Consider the following 20,439-nt stretch of genomic DNA (forward strand, 5'->3'; position numbering starts at 1 on the left):
TTCCATGGCGATCGATGCACGATGCAGGTTTACAGGCGGAGGCCTTGAGAAAAGAAGCGGCCATCTCATCTGAGACTCTGAAACATTCCACTCATTTCCGATGCACATAATAAGAGCTCATTCCTCTGGAGGGAGCTGAATGGGCCCGAAGGAGAGACAGAGCAGGCAGAAATATCTCTGTTGAGTGGGACCGAGGCGATGGAGGAGGGGAGATCAGAGGGGAAGGGCAACAAGGCCTAAACCCCAGGCTGACATGACATTCACGCAGCTTCTCAGTTCTAAGAGAGAGGTGCATGATGGGGCTGATGCAACAGAAACAATGCTGCCACTCTGCATTCAAAGGTATGGTAATGCAGCATGTTTATCTGCTACAGTCGCCCTCTCTGTAATGCAGAGTTATGGGGCTGTGGAAATCTCCCATAGAATACTGTTTGAAACTAAAGCAACAAGTTGAAAAGCACACCTGCACACCTCCAATAAGGACCCCAGTGATGATGAGCTAACGAGCCAATCTAAAAGACAGCACTCCGAATGAGTGACCTCCTTCTATTGGAGGATCAGAGGAGCGATCCAGTGATCGAGCATCTCACTGTAATGGCTGATCCCATTGTTCAGGAGCCCAATAAAGTCAGGTCAGAGTGCACCAGACCCTAGATTTCCTGATCGAGCACTCTGTTCATAGGAATGACAGGGCCACAGAGGATCCATCAATAACAACTGCTTTTGTCTCCTCACTGATCAACTCTATGGATTATATCCCAGTAATAAACCAACAAAGCAATAACTTCTCCAGGGCGTTTCATTCATCAGTGACTGTCAAACAGCCATCCTATTCGATACGTCCATCCTCTAATATGTTCTCAGATGACCTCCGTAATAGAGGCTCCTCATCTATTACATTCACACAGAAGGACAAACACTGGGAAGGGAGGCATGGAGTAACATTCTGACTACACTCTTGTCATTCAGGGCTACATTGTTATGGCGTGATAGCGAGGCCAGTCCTTGGGATTACGTTAGTCAGAGAGTAAATAAAAGGGCCTCACGGAGGAGTTAAAAACCCTGTCCGCCATCAGCAGCAGCACTGCCCTGTCACGGAGAGGGAGGCCATGTGAGCGCGGTGTCCATCTGTCCGCTGTCATTAAGCCGTGGGCTGTCAGAGCCAGAGAGGAGAAAAGGGTGACACAGCCCCGTGTTGGGGATAGGGGACTGTCTTTCACTTACCCTTGGCTCTCTGCGGAGCAGGCAGGGACGCCAGTGAGCAGCCAGCCACGTGGCGAAGAGAAGACAGAGGCAGGGGTATAAGGCTTGCTCGGTGGGATGTTAAGCGTATGGGTAAATAGGAGCGCGGCGGGGCGGTAATGAGATGCACCCGTCCACCCCGGAACAGCACGGCGCTGCAGCTCGGAGAGGAGACGGGCGGGAGATTAGCTGAGACGAAGGTCATGTTTAAACATGCTGCGTCTTCCTCAGCAACCAACCCTGTTTATCTACCATGTGTGTGTGTGTATATGTGTATGTGTGTGTGTGTGTATGTGTGTGTGTATATATGTGTGTGTGTATATATGTGTGTGTATATGTGTGTGTGTATGTGTGTGTGTATGTGTGTGTGTGCGTGCGTGCAACAGGAAACATAGTGGTTAAGAGCATTGGGCCAGTAACCTAAAGATCGCTGGTTCGAATCCCCAAGCTGACGAGGTGAAAAATCTGTCAATGTGCCCTTGAGTAAGGCCCTTACCCCTAGTTGCCCCTGTGAGTCACTCTGGATAAGAGCATCTGTTAAATGACTCAAATGTAAATGTAAAATGTGTGCAGTAAACTACGGGGCTGCAGGTGTCTGGAACCTCAGAGCTGAGACAGTCCCTTATGGCTCATTACCTAGTCTGCAACAGACCTGTGAGGTCAACATTTACCTCACTACACCTCTGTCCTCACCTCCTCCTCATACATCCCCTGTCATTACCTCACTACACCTCTGTCCTCACCTCCTCCTCATACATCCCCTGTCATTACCTAGTCTGCAACAGACCTGTGAGGTCAACATTTACCTCACTACACCTCTGTCCTCACCTCCTCCTCATACATCCTCTGTCATTACCTAGTCTGCAACAGACCTGTGAGGTCAACATTTACCTCACTACACCTCTGTCCTCACCTCCTCCTCATACATCCTCTGTCATTACCTAGTCTGCAACAGACCTGTGAGGTCAACATTTACCTCACTACACCTCTGTCCTCACCTCCTCCTCATACATCCTCTGTCATTACCTCACTACACCTCTGTCCTCACCTCCTCCTCATACATCCCCTGTCATTACCTCACTACACCTCTGTCCTCACCTCCTCCTCATACATCCTCTGTCATTACCTCACTACACCTCTGTCCTCACCTCCTCCTCATACATCCCCTGTCATTACCTCACTACACCTCTGTCCTCACCTCCTCCTCATACATCCTCTGTCATTACCTCACTACACCTCTGTCCTCACCTCCTCCTCATAGATCCCCTGTCATTACCTCACTACACCTCTGTCCTCACCTCCTCCTCATACATCCCCTGTCATTACCTCACTACACCTCTGTCCTCACCTCCTCCTCATACATCCCCTGTCATTACCTCACTACACCTCTGTCCTCACCTCCTCCTCATACATCCCCTGTCATTACCTCACTACACCTCTGTCCTCACCTCCTCCTCATAGATCCCCTGTCATTACCTCACTACACCTCTGTCCTCACCTCCTCCTCATACATCCCCTGTCATTACCTCACTACACCTCTGTCCTCACCTCCTCCTCATACATCCCCTGTCATTACCTCACTACACCTCTGTCCTCACCTCCTCCTCATACATCCCCTGTCATTACCTCACTACACCTCTGTCCTCACCTCCTCCTCATACATCCCCTGTCATTACCTCACTACACCTCTGTCCTCAACTCCTCCTCATACATCCCCTGTTATTACCTCACTACACCTCTGTCCTCACCTCCTCCTCATACATCCCCTGTCATTACCTCACTACACCTCTGTCCTCACCTCCTCCTCATACATCCCCTGTCATTACCTCACTACACCTCTGTCCTCACCTCCTCCTCATACATCCCCTGTCATTACCTCACTACACCTCTGTCCTCACCTCTTCCTATCAGACAACCCAGAGTTGTTTTACAATCTGACAGCAGTACATGATGGGCCCCATGCATCTCAAACCTCCTCATTCTCTGGCAGATTGCTTGTTTTGAAGATGCCTGATTGGAGAGAAATAACATCTGATTGGCTTCCTGTGTTCCCTGCGCTGAAGAGAATGTGTGTGTGTGTGTGTGTGTGGGTGAACGCTCCTGAGTGTATTGATGGGTCAGGATATATTTCCAAACAGTTTTCATCAGGACTTTGAGGTTTACATTCACATGATCATACTGCAGGACCACGAGCACATATAGCAGAGGCTCCACCAATGGGAGGCACAGTAGAACTCAGAGACAGATGACCTGAGTCCGATTAAGAAAAACAGTCTTCCCTAGAGCTTGGATGCTGCCTGTCAATTTCAAACACCAAGGTTGTTATTCAGTGCTATTGATTGCTTAGTGTTATTGAGAAGGACAGAGCCAGATCTGTTAATGTAGCTCACTGGTGAATCAATGACGAGTGAGAAACAGGGAGAAGTGTGTGTGTGTACATTGTTAGCTAATCAATCAGTGCTATGTGTGTGTACAGTGAGTTTTATGGTTGGAGGAGCCGTGTTAGTCACCGAGGGCTAAGGCAGACATATCGCATCACACCGCCAATGAAGAACTACACAAAAGTTTAATTCAGCCACTCATTTCTAATTTGGTCGAAATCGATTGAGCTACTTTATGTCCTAAACACCCAAATATTTTGGCGAGTCATTCTTAGACCGTGTTCGGATTGGAGAAGAAGTGTTGAGGGCTCCAATGTGTGTGGACTACATAAAGTATGTCTCCATGGGTGTGCTAAGGAGAAGCAGAGGAGCGGGAGAAGCTGGAGGGAGCAGCAACCACACAGAACATGGACAGAGCAGAGTTTACCTGGCCCTGTGTTCTGCGGATACGCCATGTAGCCACCTTTTCCTCGGGCCCCCCTACCTGAGCCACGCGCTGCTGCCACCGCCGCTGCCGCCACCGGTCCGTACGCCGTCGCCGGGAAACCTGCGGGCACAAAGAGGAAACATGTCACTCACTGTCATCCCAGACTAAGCTAGTTGAACCCAGAGGCTGCTCAGCAGGAGATCATCACAGTGTTCTAGTGTTCTATCGGCACGCTCTGGGATCTGACATACACAGCCTTCCCATTAATACAGAGATAGAGAGAGGGAGAGAAAGAGTGAGAGAGAGACACAGAGAGAGACAAACAGCCTCCCATTTATATATATAGAGAGAGAGGGAGAGAAAGAGTGAGAGAGAGACACAGAGAGAGACAAACAGCCTCCCATTTATACAGAGAGAGAGAGGGAGAGAAAGAGTGAGAGAGACACACAGAGAGACAAACAGCCTCCCATTTATACAGAGAGATAGAGGGAGAGAAAGAGTGAGAGAGACACACAGAGAGACAAACAGCCTCCCAATTATACAGAGAGATAGAGGGAGAGAAAGAGTGAGAGAGACACAGAGAGAGACAAACAGCCTCCCATTTATACAGAGAGAGAGAGGGAGAGAAAGAGTGAGAGAGACACACAGAGAGACAAACAGCCTCCCATTTATACACACAGAGAGAGAGAGAGAGAGAGAGACAGAGAGAGACAAACAGCCTCCCATTTATACAGAGAGAGAGAGAGAGAGAGAGACAGAGAGAGACAAACAGCCTCCCATTTATACAGAGAGATAGAGAGAGGGAGAGAAAGAGTGAGAGAGACACAGAGAGAGACAAATAGTTTTCCCAATCATACAGAGAGATAGAGGGAGATAATATATAATAATATAATAATAATATATGCCATTTAGCAGACGCTTTTATCCAAAGCGACTTACAGTCATGTGTGCATACATTCTACGTATGGGTGGCCGTGGGGATCGAACCCACTACCCTGGCGTTACAAGCGCCATGCTCTACCAGCTAGCTACAGAAGGACTACAGAGTGAGAGAGAGACACACAGAGAGTCAAACAGCCTTCCCATTTATACAGAGAGAGTGAGAGAAAGAGTGAGATAGAGACACACAGAGACAAACAGCCTTCCCATTTATACAGAGATAGAGAATGAGAGAGAGAGAGAGAGACACAGAGAGAGAGACAAACAGCCTTCCCATTTATACAGAGATAGAGAATGAGAGAGAGAGACACAGAGAGAGAGACAAACAGCCTTTCCATTTATACAGAGAGAGAGAGAGACACAGACAGAGACAGGGAGAGACACATAGACAGGGAGAGACACAGAGAGAGAGACAGGGAGAGACAGGGAGAGACACAGAGAGAGAGACAAACAGCCTTCCCATTTATACAGAGAGAGAATGAGAGAGAGAGAGACACAGATAGAGAGACATAGACAGGGAGAGACACACAGAGAGAGACAAACAGCCTTCCCATTTATACAGAGAGAGAGACAGAGACAGAGACAGGGAGAGACACAGAGAGAGACAAACAGCCTTCCCATTTATACAGAGAGAGAGAGGGAGAGAGAGAGACACACACAGAGACAGAGACTGGGAGAGACACAGAGAGAGAGACAAACAGCCTTCCCATTTATACAGAGAGAGAGAGGGAGAGAGAGAGACACACACAGAGACAGAGACAGGGAGAGACAGAGTGAGAGACAAACAGCCTTCCCATTTATATATATAGAGAGAGAGGGAGAGTGAGGTACACTTGTGAAGATGTGTGCATAAGCACATACACATAGATAGGCACGCATGTATGTGCATACACACATATGCAATCACTCACTCACACACACTGTATCTTGTGAGAGGTTAGGGTAGGCGGGAGGTCCTCTCTTCCATGCTGAGCCTTCACTCACCTAATTATCAGCACACACACACGCTGTGCTGGGCCGGGGGCTGGGCCGGTCACACTGTCGATAAACTGACAGGGGGGAGGGGGCACAATCATTTACTCAAATTAAATAATTAGGGCGCCTTAAAACGCTCACTATCGTTTCGATCAGGCCCAGTTGTGCATGCCTCTTAACTGAGTTAGCAGCAGCCAGTGAGCTCCACTTGGTGGAGGTTCTCTGTGCCATTTTTCATTTAGCGTTGGGAGACTATCTCAGCTGGGTGTCGTGGAGGGGATGTCAACGGCTTTACTCTGGGGACAGACCAGCTTCTATAGAGCTTTACAGCATTGCTCTCTGGGAGATGTGGTTCTGTAATGTGTCCCCTGTATTTTCCAGTTGCTACACTCTAAAAATGAGGGGTTCAACAACGGTGCTTCTAAGATCTGCAAAGTTGTTCAAAGAATCTTAGGGTTCTTGGCACTGAAAATGGACCCCAAAAGGTTCTTCCAGGAACCCCATAGGAGGTGGGGTTCCTTGAGGAACCTCCTTAGTTGGTGGGGGTCATTGCAGGAACCTAACTGCCTAACTGAAACACTTGGATTTGAAAGGACAGCAGGTGCAGACACTTAACTGAAACATGTAAAGGTCTCCTCAATTTAAGGTTGTCCCTTGTTTGATCTAAATATATATTATTTTATGATAATACCATCTATATTTACATATTTATGCCAATCATTCTAAAACAGAAAAGGGACACAATTCGATGGATATGAATCCACAATGAGGTAAGAATATGTAGGCTATAAGAATATGTAGGCTATAAGAATATGTAGGCTATAAGAATATGTAGGCTATAAGAATATGCATGCTATAAGAATATGTATGCTATAAGAATATGTAGGCTATAAGAATATGTATGCTATAAGAATATGTAGGCTATAAGAATATGTAGGCTATAAGAATATGTAGGCTATAAGAATATGTATGCTATAAGAATATGTAGGCTATAAGAATATGTATGCTATAAGAATATGTAGGCTATAAGAATATGTATGCTATAAGAATATGTAGGCTATAAGAATATGTATGCTATAAGAATATGTATGCTATAAGAATATGTATGCTATAAGAATATGTATGCTATAAGAATATGTAGGCTATAAGAATATGTAGGCTATAAGAATATGTAGGCTATAAGAATATGTAGACTATAAGAATATGTATGCTATAAGAATATGTATGCTATAAGAATATGTATGCTATAAGAATATGTATGCTATAAGAATATGTAGGCTATAAGAATATGTATGCTATAAGAATATGTATGCTATAAGAATATGTATGCTATAAGAATATGTATGCTATAAGAATATGTAGGCTATAAGAATATGTATGCTATAAGAATATGTATGCTATAAGAATATGTATGCTATAAGAATATGTAGGCTATAAGAATATGTAGGCTATAAGAATATGTAGGCTATAAGAATATGTAGACTATAAGAATATGTAGGCTATAAGAATATGTAGGCTATAAGAATATGTAGGCTATAAGAATATGTAGGCTATAAGAATATGTAGGCTATAAGAATATGTAGGCTATAAGAATATGTAGACTATAAGAATATGTAGGCTATAAGAATATGTAGACTATAAGAATATGTAGGCTATAAGAATATGTAGGCTATATGGATATGTAGGCTATAAGAATATGTAGGCTATAAGAATATGTAGGCTATAAGAATATGTATGCTATAAGAATATGTAGGCTATAAGAATATGTAGGCTATAAGAATATGTAGGCTATAAGAATATGTAGACTATAAGAATATGTAGGCTATAAGAATATGTAGGCTATAAGAATATGTAGGCTATAAGAATATGTAGACTATAAGAATATGTAGGCTATAAGAATATGTAGACTATAAGAATATGTAGGCTATAAGAATATGTAGGCTATATGAATATGTAGGCTATAAGAAAGAATATGTAGGCTATAAGAATATGTAGACTATAAGAATATGTAGACTATAAGAATATGTAGGCTATAAGAATATGTAGGCTATAAGAATATGTAGGCTATGAGAATATGTAGGCTATATGAATATGTGGGCTATAAGAATATGTAGGCTATAAGAATATGTGGGCTATAAGAATATGTAGGCTATAAGAATATGTAGGCTATAAGAATATGTAGACTATAAGAATATGTAGGCTATAAGAATATGTAGGCTATAAGAATATGTAGGCTATAAGAATATGCTGAACACTGGCTGTATTGGGTACAGATGACTGAACTGCTCACTTTTTGTGTCTGTATTCAGACCCCTTGATTTTTTCCACATTTTGTTACGTTGCAGCCTTATTCTAAAATGTATTATATTGTTTTTTCCCCTCATCAATCTAGAAACAATACCCAATAATAACAAAGCAAAAAATTATTTTCATTTCTTTTGCTAATTTATTTTAAAAAAAAATCTATATTGGTGAATGCACCAATTTGTAAGTCGCTCTGGATAAGAGCGTCTGCTAAATGACTTAAATTTAATGTAAAATCTAAAAATCAAAAATATAGATATCACATTTACACAAAGGGGGGAAGTTAAAGAATAAACCCAAAAAGTTATTCAAAAAGGTTTTTGGAGGACGCACTAAAAGGGGTTCTTTGAACTTATAGGGTTTCCCCCTAAAGGGTTCTCCAAGAACCTTTTCTTTTTAGTGTATGATTCAGCTTTGGCCACTTGAATGCATGAGTGAAGGTATCAAAATATTTCCAGACACTCAAATTGAGCCGTGACATTTTGTGGGGGGTTGGAAACTATCCTTCTCACTGTCATGTTCATATCCAAAAAATACTCATTGCAAGAAAATGTGTATTTGTTGTTTTACTGAGACTTTCCGAGTCAATCTGTTAATATGTTAAAATGGTTTTCAAATCCACCGATTAGGACTTCCACTGATTTACTCAGTATACCGGTGCAGTGCTCTAACAACTGAACTAATACCAGCATCATTACAGTGTGCAATTAAAGCAACAAGTGGAGTCAGTGTGTCTATGCCTCTTTTAGAGCATTGATGTAATTACAGCACAGTCTCTCTCTCTCTCTAATGAACACACCCATCTCTGGCTGACAGAGACTTGTCCCTTCCCAGGGCCTGACACCAGAGATGGCTGCTCCTCCCCTCCCTTCCCCTCCCCATCTCACACAGAGGAATGGCATGTCATTAGGCCTGACGACTAGCCTGACTCTTCACTCTGGCCCTAATATGCTTTTGCATAATCAAACAGCCCACATGATCCTGACAGGAACGTACTGTTAACGAGAACATTCAATCTCCTAATTACCCTGCCAGCTCGTCAGCCAGAGAGATGTGGTCTTGATCTTTTCATAACAGAAAGTGTTCTGTGTTATGTGTGTGTGTTCTGTGTTGGGTTGTATGTGATATGTTCTGTGTTATGTGTGTGTGTTCTGTGTTGGGTTGTGTGTTCTGTGTTATGTGTGTGTGTTCTGTGTTGGGTTATATGTGATATGCTTTGTGTTATGTATTGTGTGTTTGTGTTGGGTTGTGTGTGTGTTCTGTGTTATGTGTGTGTGTTCTGTGTTATGTGTGTGTGTTCTGTGTTGGGTTGTATGTGATATGTTCTGTGTTATGTGTGTGTGTTCTGTGTTGGGTTGTGTGTGTGTTCTGTGTTATGTGTGTGTGTTCTGTGTTGGGTTGTATGTGATATGCTTTGTGTTATGTGTGTGTGTTCTGTGTTGGGTTGTGTGTGTGTTCTGTGTTATGTGTGTGTGTTCTGTGTTGGGTTGTATGTGATATGTTCTGTGTTATGTGTTTGTGTTCTGTGTTGGGTTGTATGTGATATGTTCTGTGTTATGTGTGTGTGTTCTGTGTTGGGTTGTATGTGATATGTTCTGTGTTATGTGTGTGTGTTCTGTGTTGGGTTGTATGTGTGTTCTGTGTTATGTGTGTGTGTTCTGTGTTGGGTTGTATGTGATATGCTTTGTGTTATGTATTGTGTGTTCTGTGTTGGGTTGTGTGTGTGTTCTGTGTTATGTGTGTGTTCTGTGTTGGGTTGTGTGTGTGTTCTGTGTTATGTGTGTGTGTTCTGTGTTGGGTTGTATGTGATATGTTCTGTGTTATGTGTTTGTGTTCTGTGTTGGGTTGTATGTGATATGTTCTGTGTTATGTGTTTGTGTTCTGTGTTGGGTTGTGTGTGTGTTCTGTGTTATGTGTGTGTGTTCTGTGTTGGGTTGTATGTGATATGTTCTGTGTTATGTGTGTGTGTTCTGTGTTGGGTTGTATGTGATATGTTCTGTGTTATGTGTGTGTGTTCTGTGTTGGGTTGTATGTGATATGTTCTGTGTTATGTGTGTGTGTTCTGTGTTGGGTTGTGTGTGTGTTCTGTGTTATGTGTGTGTGTTCTGTGTTGGGTTGTATGTGATATGTTCTGTGTTATGTGTGTGTGTTCTGTGTTGGGTTGTATGTGATATGTTCTGTGTTATGTGTGTGTGTTCTGTGTTGGGTTGTATGTGATATGTTCTGTGTTATGTGTGTGTGTTCTGTGTTGGGTTGTGTGTGTGTTCTGTGTTATGTGTGTGTGTTCTGTGTTGGGTTGTATGTGATATGTTCTGTGTTATGTGTTTGTGTTCTGTGTTGGGTTGTGTGTGTGTTCTGTGTTATGTGTGTGTGTTCTGTATTGGGTTGTATGTGATATGTTCTGTGTTATGTGTGTGTGTTCTGTGTTGGGTTGTATGTGATATGTTCTGTGTTATGTGTTTGTGTTCTGTGTTGGGTTGTATGTGATATGTTCTGTGTTATGTGTTTGTGTTCTGTGTTGGGTTGTGTGTGATATGTTCTGTGTTCTCTATGTGTTGTATTCTGTGTGTGTGTACTGTGTCTGTGTGTTCCAGGGGAAGCAGCCGGACAGACACACAGGGGAAGTGTTGAGTCCTCTCCGGAGGAAGTCGATAGTGTTTTTCTGATACTGTCGAGGTGAGAAGACCACCAAGGTGTGACCTATTTTCTGGGCCAGCGTCCCCCTGCAGTTCTGCCCAGAGGGGCTCACAAAAAGACTGATGAGGGTGAGGCAAGGGGGAGGTGGGAGGAGGCAAGAGGGCAGGTCAGAGGAACCGCAGAGGAGAAAAACACATTGGTTTTCAATTATGTAACTCACACCTCTGCAGACAAAATGTGAGCATGAGCGAGAATGTTAGTGTGCCGTCGTGCTGGGACCGTAAGGTGGGCGAGAAGCAAAGACCTGCCGTTACAGGAAACATAGCTCACTGCTCAGACGTGTGTTTGTGTGTGATGGGTAGGGTTGCAAAATTCTGGTAACTTCCCCAAAATTCCCAGGTTTTCAATTTCCAGAAATCCCAGTTGGAAGATTCACAGAAACAGAAGGAAATAAGCAGGAAATGCAGAATCCTCCAACCAGGTTTTCTGGAAAACTTTTTTAAATCTTACAGTTTTTAAACCTTAGTGCGCCGCCCTGTGGGACACCCAATCACGGCCGGTTGTGATACAGCCTGAAATCTAACCAGGGTCTGTAGTGATGCCTCTAACACTGAGAAGCAGATAGACGGAAAGCTTTTCACAAACAGTCCCCATTTCCCTCAAGTCTAAGACGGCCCTGATTCAAACAAAACTTTTGATATTCTAACCCTCTCTTTAATCTCTTCTGAAAAACACAACTCAGCTCGGATGTTATGCTTAATGACGGTTACACATCCCTGCCTCTCCATAAACGCCAGCCCCGCTGTTGCCGTGCAGAAGAGCCCTGCTGGAGTCAACACTCTTTTCTCTTTCTCGCTCTGTTTTCCTAAGTACTGTATCTTCCCCTCCCTGCCATTTGACCCTGTGGCTTCAAAGTTAGTGGCAGGCAAAGTTGTGGAGAGAGATTAACTTTTCAGGATTAGGTGGGTTAATTAATAGATCGCTGTGGCTCTTTGTTTTGTGTTCAGGCGGTAAGAAGCTGCCCAAGAGAGGCGCTGCAGCATTAAATCAATTTCATGGGCCTTTTATTACTGAGAAGATAAAGCCAATATTTAGCTTTACATTTGTCACTATTGTTTGGACCTGCTTTGCCACTTGAGTGGCTGCGCTCTCTCAGTGGGGACTGGGGACAAGGACACATCTGTTTATGGACTGGGGGCCCGAGACGGCCTCTGGGGACCTGTCCTCAGCACTGTCCTCTATCCTCTCTGCCTCGGCTGAGAGCACAGGCATTCGCTCCACTTCAACAGAAGAGTCAGACAGGGGCACTGATTAGACTCACAGCAGCCCTGCAGTATACACTTCCTCTCTTTGAGCACTCAGACTTTGTCATCATTTTTGTCTTCAACTAATTCAAAACAACATGGGCTAAGTCATCTATTCATAACCACAAAGCTGCCATTGATATCCAGTAAAAAAACGAGATTAAGAGAAACAAAACGTGAGTTTCTCTTACCTTCCTTTGAGAGAGGTCATTCACAGTAACAGCTACGGTGTATCTCCTCCCAGCTCTCTCCACAGTGTATCAGTCTCTACTCTATACATAGCCATCCTGGCCCCCTGTAGCCGTGTGACGCCACTACGCTCACCTCTCTGTCCTACATCCATCTCTCTCATTCAAACTACCACTGTTTTTACAATCCATTCCACTCCATTCTGTCATCCCTTACGCTCATCTCTACCTAATCCATCTCATTAGCTCTGCTCGTTTCTTATTGTTCAGTGAAACTTGACAACCTTTTGCACCACTCTCCTGTTCCATGTCCCACACTGGCTTTATCTCAGTGTCCGACCCCCTTTTCCCAGAATCCAATGTGGCACGTTACTACGACGCTTTCACTATGACGATGGACTGCAGCAGCGAGCGCCCCGCATTAAGGTCACAGCCGTGTCCTGAGCGCTATGACAACAGCTTGGCTGATGTGAGTGTCCTCTGTTTTGTTCTGTTGCAGCTCAGCTCACCCTACAATGACAATACAACACTATTCCCCTGCTCTGCTTTGCACTAAACAACATTGTACATTGTAGTAATTTGGCAGAAGCTCTTATGCAGTAGTTAGTGTATTCCTCTTAACATAGCTTGCTGGGACAATACGACTGAGATGTCTTACTTAAGATACTCTTTGAAGAGGTAGGGTTTCAGACGTATTCGTAAGATGGGCAAGGACTCTGCTGTCCTAGCTTCAGGGGGAAACACGTTCCACCATTGGGGTGACAGGACAGAGAAGAATTTTGACTGGGCTGAGCGGGAGCTGACCCCCGCAGGGGTGGGGTGGCCCAGAGACCAGAGTGCTTGGTTGAGGAGTAGGGTTTGAGCATAGCCTGAAGGTATCGTACACCTTGGAATATCCAACACTTTTAGAACAATCCACAGGGCAGAGAAATGTGATTAAGTCTTGTGGCTTGTGCTGGAGAAAAAGTGTGCATACTGTAGCTCTAGGAACAGTTGTATATTTAATAGGCCTCAGTCCCAGTTTATGCTAGATACATTGTTTGTTTAGACAGTGTTTATACAAGGCAGAAACATTGTTTCCTTGCTAAAACATATATAGAATGCCAGTTTCAGTGAGAAGCACAGTAACAACAAGGCAACTTTGTAACCAATGACCCTGTTTTTACAAATCCAAACCAGCTGCTGTTTCTACCTGTTAAGATGCCAAAATATAAATATGTTTTCAGTAATTGTTTTCAGTATCCTAATTTTAGTTTTAGTTTTGTGTTTTCTGATGGTTTCAATGAATGCACTCAACAAACTTTGGAGAAAGGACAATATTTCTGAACTGGTTGTGATTTAGTTTTTGTTGTTTTAATTATCTCAGTTTTCTTAATTCTCTTTTAAACAATGTAGTTGCCCCTTTAAACATCCTAAGGTCAACATCTGCATAGTGTTCACATGTATCCCATGTAAATGTTGTAGACACAGAAAAATGTATCGAGCTGGAGATTGTAGCTGGAGAGTGTTTTTTTATCAAAGCACTGCTGTAGTTTTACATAGCCATATTATTCACTCTTCTGGTTTGTCTGTCTGAGACAGGAGGTACATAGAAGTTCTCTGTATTGAGGGAATACATCGGTAAACAGTCATGGCCCACAGGGAAAGACAAGAATCTCTGAGAGGCAGTCTCACTGTGGCCTCACTAAGAAGAGGAGGAAGGGTGGGGGGGACACTGGGGAAATCGAGAGAAAAAAATCACTCCCCTCTACATTCCCTGTTACAGGAACCTTTGAAAAAAGAAATAGCAAAATATAAAATGAGAAACAAGAGGGGGAAAAAACGGATGTCATCTTTTTATCTCCAGGCTGACAAGTGGCCCATTGTTGTCGTCCTTCAGCACCAAGTCTCTTCTCTGTTGTTTGGAAAAGGCTCTTCGCCAGGCGTATCAAAGGCTCAAATCACAGATGAGCTGGAGAGAACCAGGTGGCTTTTATATGAGCTGCCACTCACACACTAGCTTCTCACCTCTCCTTTGAGTGAATTCATTCTTAATGCCTCTGAATCAATGAAAACACCCAAACACTGAGTTCTCTTTCATACAATAAAAATTTAAACTTACAATCTGTGAGAATTTGTGTCTGCGAGCATGAACTGAAGTACTGTATCTGTGCTTTAAAAAGACTGTGTTGTCTATTCATGTTGGTGTGTGTGTGTGTGTGTGTGTGTGTGTGTGTGTGTGTGTGTGTGTGTGTGTGTGTGTGTGTGTGTGTGTGTGTGTGTGTGTGTGTGTGTGTGTGTGTGTGTGTGTGTGTGTGTGTGTGTGTGTGTGTGTGTGTGTGTGTGTGTGCATGTACTCAATGGATTTGTGTGAGTGCGCTTATGGATGTGTGTGTTTGTGAGCACCTTTGTGTCCGCCTGCAAGTTTGAACAGTGTCTCTTTTAGTGTCGATGGAGGGCAAATGGTTCCGTTCGGAATGAAACCATTTGGTACACTGATCCTTTGTTATTACGACTTCATGGGTTTTGATTTGGGGACAGGGAAAGTCATTTATAGAAATACGGAGAAAGCCCAGAGTCCTAAAAAAGCCAGGCTTTACGATGGTAATTGCATGTTTCATACACCATTGAAAATAATGATGTGGGGAGGAAGCAGAGATTTGGAAAAATCCCAAACCCCAATATCCTCCTCTCTCCTCCCCCTCCCCTCCCCTCCCCTCCCCTCCCCTCCCCTCCCCTCCCCTCCCCTCCCCTCCCTCTCCTCTCCTCTCCTCTCCTCTCCTCTATGGAGCAGAAGACAGAGGGAGCAGCTAGCTAGTTACTGTAGCTGAAGAGGAAAGCCGATAGTTTCCTCATGAACTATAATGAAGCAATATATTGTGACAGAATCAACCACAACACTGGAACACTGCGACCATTACAAACGTCGGTCCACCAAAGGTTAGAGAGACACGATTTACGACTAATTACCACATTCACACCTCTGTAAACACACACATCTACCCCGCAGCACCACATGAGCTACGTGCTGCGTTTCATACAGCCACTGTATAGTGAGGGAATGATATACGACCGCAGGCTATATTACTTTGTCATCGCGTCTTTTTGGCACCCATAGTTTATGAGGGTGACTTACTTGGCTCCTGAGAGAGATGTTCACACATACCATTAAACGTTGAAAGACTTTCCGACCAATTGTGCCGACGGTGTCTAAGTGCACTGGAGCAGCCAGAACATTCTGTCTAACAAACTACATAGCGCTCAACACAGACAGCTCATGGAGTCCCGAGGCAATCTGCTGCAGAGCTGAGAGAGAATCAGGAGTATGGAGATGTCCAGCCTCAGTAGTTTTCAGGTTCACTCATATACATGTAATACCATACACCTGGCATGGACATGGTGATTCCTTCCCCTCATCAGTATTATTGTATGTTGGTCTCTGGTCCAGGGTCAGTGGAGAGAACCTGAGAGAACCTGTGTGTGTGGGACGGGACACCGTCCTCCTAACCAGATGCCAGTGTTGTTCCTCTGGGGCCCGGGGCCTTGATATGAATTCGACTAGGCCACCAAGGCCCCTTCCCAATAACAACAAAGTAAACAGTCTTTCAAAAAAGAAATAAAAACGATTTATTTAATTGAGAAATACTGCGCCAAACATCTTACAATAAATATAAAATTGCGTGACTAAGATCTCCTCGGTAAAAACATCAAAATTAACGACCAAATGATTATAATTTTTTATTATTGTTTTTATTTTTTCCTTTCACGATATAATAACAAAGCAATTTAATTACATTTGGCATTAAACAATAACTTCACAGATATGAATACACAGCGCATTTGGAAAGCACCCAGGCCCCCCGACCCCCCACCCTCCACACCCCGCCACAGCCCCACTCCTAAACGGACCAAAGAAAAAATCTTCCTTATCAATCCACACACAACACCCCACAATGACAACGAGAAAACAGCTCCCCAAACATGCCCCCGCCCCGCCACCATGGGGCACCGCGTACAGACCGGCGAGAAAAGAAACAGCCTAATCCATTCTAGAACAAGGCCGCAACGCAACAAGATGAGGAAAAGTTGAAGGGGCGTGAACCCCTCCGAACACACTGCACACACAATAAAGAAAGAAAAGGAAACAACGTTTCATTTTTCAGTCTATCAATATCGTTGTAAGTCGCTCTGGATAAGAGCGTCTGCTAAATGACTTAAATGTAAATGTAAATGTTAGTGATATTCAGTAATAGCCAAGCAGGATTTGCAGGCATTATGGTACCCAGAATATCCTAGTCTTTTCCATTACCTTCTGCAAAAGGTATGCGAGCTTGGACAGTCAGAGAACATATGGATCCTATCACCTAAATGTAACAGTTTGACTTTAGTCCGTCCCCTCGCCCCTACCCGGGCTCAAACAGGGACCCTCTGCACACAACTGACACCCACGAAGCATCGTTACCCATCTCTCCACATTTAGAAAGGGGAACAACTACTTCAAGGTCTCAGAGGGAGTGACGTCACCGATTGAAACGCTATTAGCGCACACCACCGCTAACTAGCTAGCCATTTCACATCGGTTACATGTACTTGACTGACATCTCCAGCATAGACAGGATTCTATCAAACCCATTCTGATTAAACTCAGAGGAGTCCAATGAATCCTATTGAACACTTTAAATTGAATCAGCTTGGACCGGGCATCTCTCATAGGGAGGAGCATCTCTACTACACTTTAAATTGAATCAGCTTGGACCGGGCATCTCTCATAGGGAGGAGCATCTCTACTACACTTTAAATTGAATCAGCTTGGACCGGGCATCTCTCATAGGGAGAGATCTCTACTCCACTTTAAATTGAATCAGCTTGGACCGGGCATCTCTCATAGGGAGAGCATCTCTACTACACTTTAAATTGAATCAGCTTGGACCGGGCATCTCTCATAGGGAGGAGCATCTCTACTACACTTTAAATTGAATCAGCTTGGACCGGGCATCTCTCATAGGGAGAGATCTCTACTACACTTTAAATTGAATCAGCTTGGACCGGGCATCTCTCATAGGGAGAGATCTCTCACTTTAAATTGGGAGGGGAGCATCTCTACTACACTTTAAATTGAATCAGCTTGGACCGGGCATCTCTCATAGGGAGGAGCATCTCTACTACACTTTAAATTGAATCAGCTTGGACCGGGCATCTCTCATAGGGAGAGATCTCTACTACATTTTAAATTGAATCAGCTTGGACCCGGCATCTCTCATAGGGAGGAGCATCTCTACTACACTTTAAATTGAATCAGCTTGGACTGGGCATCTCTCATAGGGAGAGATCTCTACTACACTTTAAATTGAATCAGCTTGGACCCGGCATCTCTCATAGGGAGGAGCATCTCTACTACACTTTAAATTGAATCAGCTTGGACCGGGCATCTCTCATAGGGAGGAGCATCTCTACTACACTTTAAATTGAATCAGCTTGGACCGGGCATCTCTCATAGGGAGGAGCATCACTACTACATTCCATTCCTCCTCTCCAAATGTTACCTCCAAGTATTTTTCCCCATACGGCCTATAGGCCCCTATAAGTTCCATTAAATCCACCTATAAGTGGCTATATATAAGCCCTGCGGTATATGATAATTTACAAAGGATCTCTATCTTAACACTTACATCGGAATGTACTGGGAATTTGCTGTTGTTATGTCCTACCTTAAACATACAATCTCTCAGCTGGAGATATGTCCAAAAGTCTTGTTTCTGTAAATGATACATGGACCTTAGTTCTTCAAAAGAGGTAAAAGTGTTTTCTTGATATAGACAACCAATGTTTTATCCCCTTTCTAGACCAACCTTTCCAGAAAACCACGTGTCTCCCTGTTTTCTATTTAGGGCTGTTCCATAACGAAGCAGAGCTTGTCAAGAATCACTCTCTTATGAATCTGCCTCCATATATTTTTAGTTTGGGACATTATTGGATTCTGCAGTCCCACCTTTTGTTGACTCAAATAATCTGTTGCCCCCGAATGGAGCATTAAGTTTTCTTCCATGTCCACCCAAACTGGCCTATATCGAGTTCTCAAAAAAGAGAGAGCCTATTTGGGCAGCTACAAAGGCTTCTTGATATAATTGTATGTTAGGGAGCTTTAATCCTCCCTTCTCAGTCTTTGCCTGTAATCTCACTAGTTTCATCCTGGCCTTTTTACAGGCCCAAACAAACTCAGTAATCATTTTGTCTATGGATTTAAAAGTATAGACAGATATGGACGGTGGTAACATGCTGACGATGTAATTCAGTTTAGGAGCTAAGACCATCTTTATAACCTGTATCCTACCACATAATGAGGTTTGTAGCTTATCCCAGCTCTTATACTGGAGTTGAATTTTGTTCAACAGTGGGTCAAGGTTTTCAGAAATCATGTTCTCTGACCAGGATTTAAAACTATCCCTAGGTACCTCAAGTATTTAGGGACCCATTGAAACCTCCAGCCGAGGAAGTCATTTCTCAGACAATGTAATGTACATTACTTCAGATTTGGTCCAGTTGACTTTATAGCCCGATATCTCTGAAAATGCATTTACTAGGTCCAGTCTTATAGTTTCGGTTAATTCCTCCAAAGTAATAGGGAGGTCGAGCCAATTCCTGTCTTCCTCTGTTAGTTCAGGAAGGTTCAGAATCTGAAAGAATGCCTCTGCTTTCTGCATATCTAAAGACCATCTGAAGTAGAAAGTTTCTGATAGAAGTCTCAAAATATATAGTTTATTCCTTTATGATGGTTAATCAGTTTACCTGTCTTATTTCTGATCCCACCTACTTGTTGATCTGTTTCTCTACATTCCAATTGACTGGCCAACAGTTTTTCTGCCTTTTCACCTGATTCCTACCATCTCTGCTTCAGCCTGTACAGGGAATATTACATTTTTTTACTGAATAAAGTATTCAGCTCGTATTTGGTTTTCATCAGATTTACCAGAGAAATGTTGTTAGGATTGGACCAATATTCCCTATCCAGCGTTTTGAGCCCTGCCTCAAGTTGATCAATTTTCTAGTAGCTGATCGTTGTATCATTCTCTGCGTATGTAAGCTTTAAAAGCTTCTCAGACATTTACCTGTTTCACACTATTGTTGTTTGCTTCAAAGAATACCGTAATGTGTGTTTTAAGGAATTCACAAAACATCTTGTCCTGTAAGAGACTGGTGTTCATTCGCCAACATGAACATTTTTGGCTTTCTCCAGGTTGTTATCAAATAGGTTGGGTAAAATATCTTTCACACAATCCTCCATATTTATGTGGATTTCGGGAACCCCTCTGATCCGAAGTGGGATTCCCCGACTGTAATTGTCCTGGTATTGAAGTCGTTCTTTAAGTTTTTCGATCATAGTTGGGACGGCAGGGTAGCCTAGTGGTTAGAGTGGTGGACTTGTAATCGGAAGGTTGCAAGTTCAAATCCCATGAGCTGACAAGGTAAACATCTGTCATTCTGCCCACTGTCCCTAGGCCATCATTGAAAGTAAGAATTTGTTCTTAATGTTCTTAACTGACTTGCCTAGTAAAAAAAAAAATTGTCTCCATTTTTTCAACAGTGTCATTTAGGTGGGGGTTCTTGTCCTCCAAGGTTGATATCGTCTCTCTTTGTTCTCGAGAGTGTCCACTTGTTTTCAGTGAGCCCACTGTATGTTTTATTTCAGTCACATAATTAGTTCAAATACAGTTGAAGCTACACAGCGTCTTTAGTTAGCTGCTGCTCCTAGCCACATTTTTGCCGGAAGTCAAAATGCTGAAGTAAACAGTCTTCATTTGTTATTTTAATGGTCCTCTCAGTACATGGAGAAAAAAGACATTTGGATAAGGTGAAAGGACTGAGGTACGCTAAGATGAAAGAGTAGCTTCAAGTGTCAGATCATCAACACAACTCAGAGCTCAGATGAATCCCCTAGCTGATGGGTGGCTATATCTATGGGACGGAAGCAGTGTATATGTGCGCTACTGTATAGCAGGCATACTACACACTCACCACTGCCTAAACCATGTTTTATGATACACAATTACATCTTTACTGCCATT

At 43.4% G+C, this 20,439-nt stretch overlaps 1 protein-coding gene across 14 annotated transcripts in view; it reads right to left on the reverse strand.

Moving 5' to 3' along the window:
• The window catches only part of LOC123998932 (RNA-binding protein Musashi homolog 2), a 403,050-nt gene that overhangs the window by 30,360 nt on the left and 352,251 nt on the right, over positions 1-20,439 (reverse strand). For 10 of the 14 annotated variants that reach the window (XR_006832366.1, XR_006832365.1, XR_006832364.1 and 7 more), the window contains exon 11: positions 4,051-4,170. Coding sequence is in view for 11 of the 14 variants with exons in the window: in XM_046304183.1 (XP_046160139.1) it covers positions 4,051-4,170 (120 nt within the window). In the remaining 3 variants the exon portion in view is untranslated. The remainder of the gene's footprint in view (positions 1-4,050; positions 4,171-20,439) is intronic. The other 4 variants (XM_046304185.1, XM_046304186.1, XM_046304181.1 and 1 more) reach the window with 1 other exon arrangement.

This window comes from Oncorhynchus gorbuscha, linkage group LG16 (assembly GCF_021184085.1).
Source record: "Oncorhynchus gorbuscha isolate QuinsamMale2020 ecotype Even-year linkage group LG16, OgorEven_v1.0, whole genome shotgun sequence".
Classification (NCBI taxonomy): Eukaryota; Metazoa; Chordata; class Actinopteri; order Salmoniformes; family Salmonidae; genus Oncorhynchus; species Oncorhynchus gorbuscha.